This window comes from Budorcas taxicolor, chromosome 4, assembly GCF_023091745.1.
Source record: "Budorcas taxicolor isolate Tak-1 chromosome 4, Takin1.1, whole genome shotgun sequence".
NCBI lineage: Eukaryota > Metazoa > Chordata > Mammalia > Artiodactyla > Bovidae > Budorcas > Budorcas taxicolor.
Window position 1 is genome coordinate 67,472,170 of NC_068913.1, and position 4,832 is coordinate 67,477,001.

General features: G+C 53.0%; 1 protein-coding gene across 1 annotated transcript; it reads left to right on the plus strand.

Moving 5' to 3' along the window:
* Positions 1–373: 373 nt before the first annotated feature.
* Positions 374–4,472, plus strand: INMT (indolethylamine N-methyltransferase). Its single transcript, XM_052639225.1, has 3 exons — positions 374–527; positions 1,946–2,153; positions 4,043–4,472. Exons 1-3 carry the CDS (start codon positions 374–376, stop codon positions 4,470–4,472), a joined length of 792 nt encoding a protein of 263 aa, XP_052495185.1.
* The last annotated feature ends 360 nt before the right edge of the window (positions 4,473–4,832 follow it).

The window sequence follows — 4,832 nt, forward strand, 5'->3', positions numbered from 1 at the left end:
CTGTGTCTCTCTCTTTGTTCTGTGGCCCAGACCCTCTGCTTCATTCTCTCCCAAATCTAACCCTTGCCAGCAGCATCTACATTCAAAACATCACCTCTCAGAAGCGAAATACTGAGACCCCCACTCCACCCCCCAGGAACATTTGTTGACCATCCTGTTTGTGTTTCTGTGTTTTGATGATTACCAAACAGATAAACCCCAGACAGAAAGCTAACATGTGGCCTGACTCCATGATGTGCAATCCCAGCTCCTCCCTGAGAGGGAGGGTCTGTCTGATGAGATTATGAAACGCCCCATGGGAAGGGCCTGGGAAAAGAGGGTAGATAAAATGGGGAACCGCAGCAGGGCAGAAGCAGCAAGGTCCACAGCCAGAATGGAGGGCAAGCTGTACAAAGGACAGGACTACAAGACAGAGTTCCAACCCCGGGACTACTTAAAGACTTACTATGCCTTCGATTCAGGCACCGTAGCTGAAAATGAAATCTTGAAATACAACCTGAATAATCTCTTTGAAACTTTCTCTCCAGGTGAGTGTCTGGTCTCCATCTCAGGCAGACGATGGGGCTGCACCTTACAGGAAGGGCTCTTGGTGGCAGGGGACCTGGCCTCTGGGATACCACTCACCTAGGATGCTGCAAAGGCAGGCAGCCCAGCTGTGAATCCACGAGGACTGTCGCTGGTTGGCCACTCGTGGAACCCAAGCACTGGCCTTTGCAGCCCAGGAACCAGGCCTGAATCTTTGACAGTCCATCTCAGTTTCTTGCCCTGTGAAATGGGAAGGTACCTCCTGAACTGTGGGGCTCACAGACTCATGCTGGAAGGGATAGGCGACAACAGATATGAGCATACTGCCTCCCCTTCAGTAACATAAAAGCAGCTTTATAGCCTGGTCTCTTGAGCCGCCTTGAAAACCTGATGAAACATCTGGTATATACACAACACAGAAACGCTCTTAATCTTTTACACAAAATTAAGAGGGTTCATGGATACCCAAAGCCAAACCACAGAGCTCAGTTTACAAATTTCTGCTCTGAGTTGTCAGGCTGGGGGGACCGGCAGAGATTATCACCCAAGTTCTCCATGCACACAAGGGGAGGCTGAGGTGCAAGACACCAGGCTGGCCAGCCCAGGTCAGCCCACCTGTCACTGACAGTAGAAAATCTCTAAATCAGTTCATGCAGGGCTGCCTTGCACAGTTGCACAGGGAGTGCACTGAACAACTAGGGGGTTACTCAGTCATTCAACAAACCTTGCCCTATGTATTTGATGCCAAGAAAGAGATCAAGCGAGGTCCATAGAAATACAGACAAATGAAAGCTTAAGGCTCACAGAGAAATTTTAGGAGACTCTGGAGGAAGGACTGGGATTAAGCCTTGGAAAATGGACTGGTTTCAGTGGAGGAGGATGGAGGGAGGAAGCAGGGAGAGGAAGGTGATGTACTTATATTGCTCTTCCCCCAACTCACCACAAGATCCTCTTGCCTTCTGTGATTGGTTGAGCGAGTTTTGAACCCACTGGCTCAGCTCTCATCCTTTACCAGAAGCTCTGTCCTTGCAGCAAGGAGGTGGGAGGGGGCCGTGGGGTCACTCTCACCATTGCTTTAAACCCAGAGTCAGAAGACTTGCCAATGAACCAGCTTCTACCAGGAAGTCAACCTGAAAGCTGCCCAGAAGGGCAGGACTTGTCCTACCAGGGCTCCAGTAGCAACCCTTGAGGCAGCAGGGGGACCCAGTATGTGCCAGCCTGTGCCCCACCCTCCTCTCACCCTTCTGAGCCCCAGGCATAAGGTCTGGAATCCTCAGACAGTCCAGGTACTGCCCAAGGCAGGGTCGGATCCCCTGGGAGTCACCCTGGGGAAAGGGCAGAGCCTGACATCTCCATCCACCGCATCTGGCATGGAGTCGGGTGTCTGCCCCCCACACCTGGAACACGCTATCTCTTGCAGGAGGCATCGGAGGCGACATCCTGATCGACGTCGGCACAGGCCCCACCATCTACCAGCTGCTCTCGGCCTGCGAGGCCTTCCGGGAGATCATCGTGTCAGACTACTCGGAGCTCAACCTCCAGGAGGTGGACAAGTGGCTGAAGAAGGACCCGGGGGCCTATGACTGGTCCCCAGCCATGCAATACGTGTGTGGGCTCGAGGGAGACAGGTATCCACAGTCCCATCCTTCTCACAAGACGTCTCCCATCCTCACAGGCCTGAGCCTGAGCCTGCCACCCTGCATCACTGGCCAGCTCCCTCTAGCTTGTTCCTAACCCACTTGGGTCTCTGGCCCAGAGCACCTCCCTCCCTTTGAGTGAGTCCCTCCTGCAGCCTCAGAGTTGCCTGTGCTCAAAGCTTCGGTTACCTGATTTGCTCTCCATGTTTTACATCCCTTCCATCCTGCGGGACCTTTTTCAGTCCCTCCTCTTCCTGAAACCTCCCCTGATTGCTCCAGCACACGCAGATCTCTTTCCTCTCAAAACTCGTGGTTCAGCTTCCACGTTACCTAGTGTTGGAGGGGCACGTGTTATGGGAAGACATGAGCTTCTTGGAATCGCCCACATCTATCTCCTCCACACTGGTACCAAGTCCCAGAGATCAACAGCACCCACCCCCTCCAGGCACCTTCCCCATCCAGTTCACAGAGAGGGAATCCATCAACCAGAGTCCAGGAAACCGAAGCCTTAGATGTGGAGCGTGACCTCTAGGCCACCTTAGAGCAGGACAAAGACCACACTTTAAATTCCTGTCCCATCTTTCAGCCATGGGGGCCTGACCAAATTACAGACAAGGGCAGCCTGAAATGGAACAGGGCCTCAGGGTCTCTGAGCACAGGGTCTCTGCATCAACCCAGCCCGGGCTTCATACATTCTTGTCATCATTCACAGAGAGTATTCTGAGAGTCAGGTCACTTCCAGATGCTGGGAATAGCACAGTGAATGAAGCCTCTGCCCCGTGGAGCTCACATTCTCGTAGGAAGCACAACGCCCCCAAAGTAGATGGAGGTAGGATTCAGGGAAAAACAAGCGTTCTAGAGAAGACTCTCCAGCTGCAGGGGCCTAGAGAGGTATAGGTGCTATGTTAGGTGGGACGGTGTCTTACTCACCTTGAGCCATCATACGAAATGTCACAGATGCAGCGGCTTGAGCAAAGACGCTCACTTCTCACATTCTGCAGGCTGGGAGCTCAGGATCCGTCCTTGAACTTGGTGAGGGTGCTCTTCCTGGCCTGTAGATGCCATCTTCTTGCCACGTCCTCTGAAGAAGGAGAGGGAGAATCAGCTCGCTCTCTAGTCTGTCTTCTTGTAAAAGGCACAAATCCCATCATGAGTGGCCCCCGCTCATGATCTCATTTACCTCTATTTACCTGCCAAAGGCTCCATCTCCACATACATCCACATACATGTTAGGGTTTCAGCATATGAATATGACGGGGATACAATTCAGTCCCCAGCAGACGGCAAGAGAAAGCCTCTCCTCTCAGAAAGAGCACTTCGAGCAACTCCTTGGGAGATGTGAGGGAGAAAGGATGAGAGTCAGGCAGAGGGGATGGCAAGGGCGAAGGCCCAGCTGTGTGAAAGAGCTGGTTTAAAGAAGGATATTTACAGGCTCAGGGGCTGCAGGGAGGAGGAATGGGGGTATATTGCATAATGGGGGCAGAGTTTCAGCATGGGGGATGACAAGTTTTGGAATTAGGAAATGGTGATAGTTGCGCACATTGTGAATGCAGTTAATGCCCCTGGATTGCAGAGAATGACTGAAATGGTAAATATTTGTTATATGCCTTTTGCAACTTAAAATTAATAATGCAATACGCTAAAATTGAGTTATTCAAAAGAAAGACAGAAAAAAGGAGGAGGAAGTGGAGAAGGAGGAATCAGATGTCAAATCAGCTGTGTGGCCTTGAACAAATCACTCAACCTCTGTGTGCCTCAGTTTCCTGATCTGTATAATGGGAGAAATATGATGTTCCTCATAGGCCCATAGGAAGCCCTCCTTAGGGTAAGGGGGATGTTGTCCTAATTGTCATTGTCACCTCACTGACCCTCCCTCACAGGAGCAAGTGGCAGGAGAAGGAGGCCCGGCTCCGAAGGACCGTCACGCGGCTACTGACATGTGACGTGAACCAGCCCCGTCCTCTGGGGTCTGCCCAGGTGCCCGCAGCAGACTGCGTGCTGAGCCTGCTGGCCCTGGAGTGCGCCTGCCAGGACGTGGACGCCTACCGGGCAGCCATCCGCAACCTGGTGGGCCTCCTGAAGCCAGGCGGGCACCTGGTCACCTCGGTGGCCCTGCGCTGCCGTGAATACATGGTGGGCTCCAGGAAGTTCTTTGGCCTCTGGCTGGAGAAGGAGACAGTGGAGAAGGCCGTGCAGGAAGCCGGCTGCCAGGTGCTAAAGTGCCAGTACAGCCCCATCAAATACTCAGAGGCCTACTGCGTCAACGGGGGCCACTGTTTTGTGGTGGCCCGCAAGGGCCCCAGGGCCTGAGGCCAGTCTGGTAGACAGCTCCTGCCCAGAGGGGGAAGTCAGGGTCCCAAAGTCTAGTAAGTCTGGAGCCCCCTGCTGCAGAGTCAGCCTGAACACCATCCTTTCATCTTGCACTATGTCCCCAGGTCACAAATGAAAAGCAAGTTCTCCCAGCCCCCAGCCCAGGGGGCCATCCGCCACACCCCTTTCCATTTCATCCTGCACCATAAGTCAGGAAAATAAAGTGGCCCCGCCAGACGCTGTCTTGATTTGGGTCACCCACCCCCCGATGCAGACCTAGAAACAAGGATTTGAGAGCAAACACTTTACCTGAGAAAAGATCCCAGGAAACTCTAACAGGAACGAAAGGAGGAAAAGAAG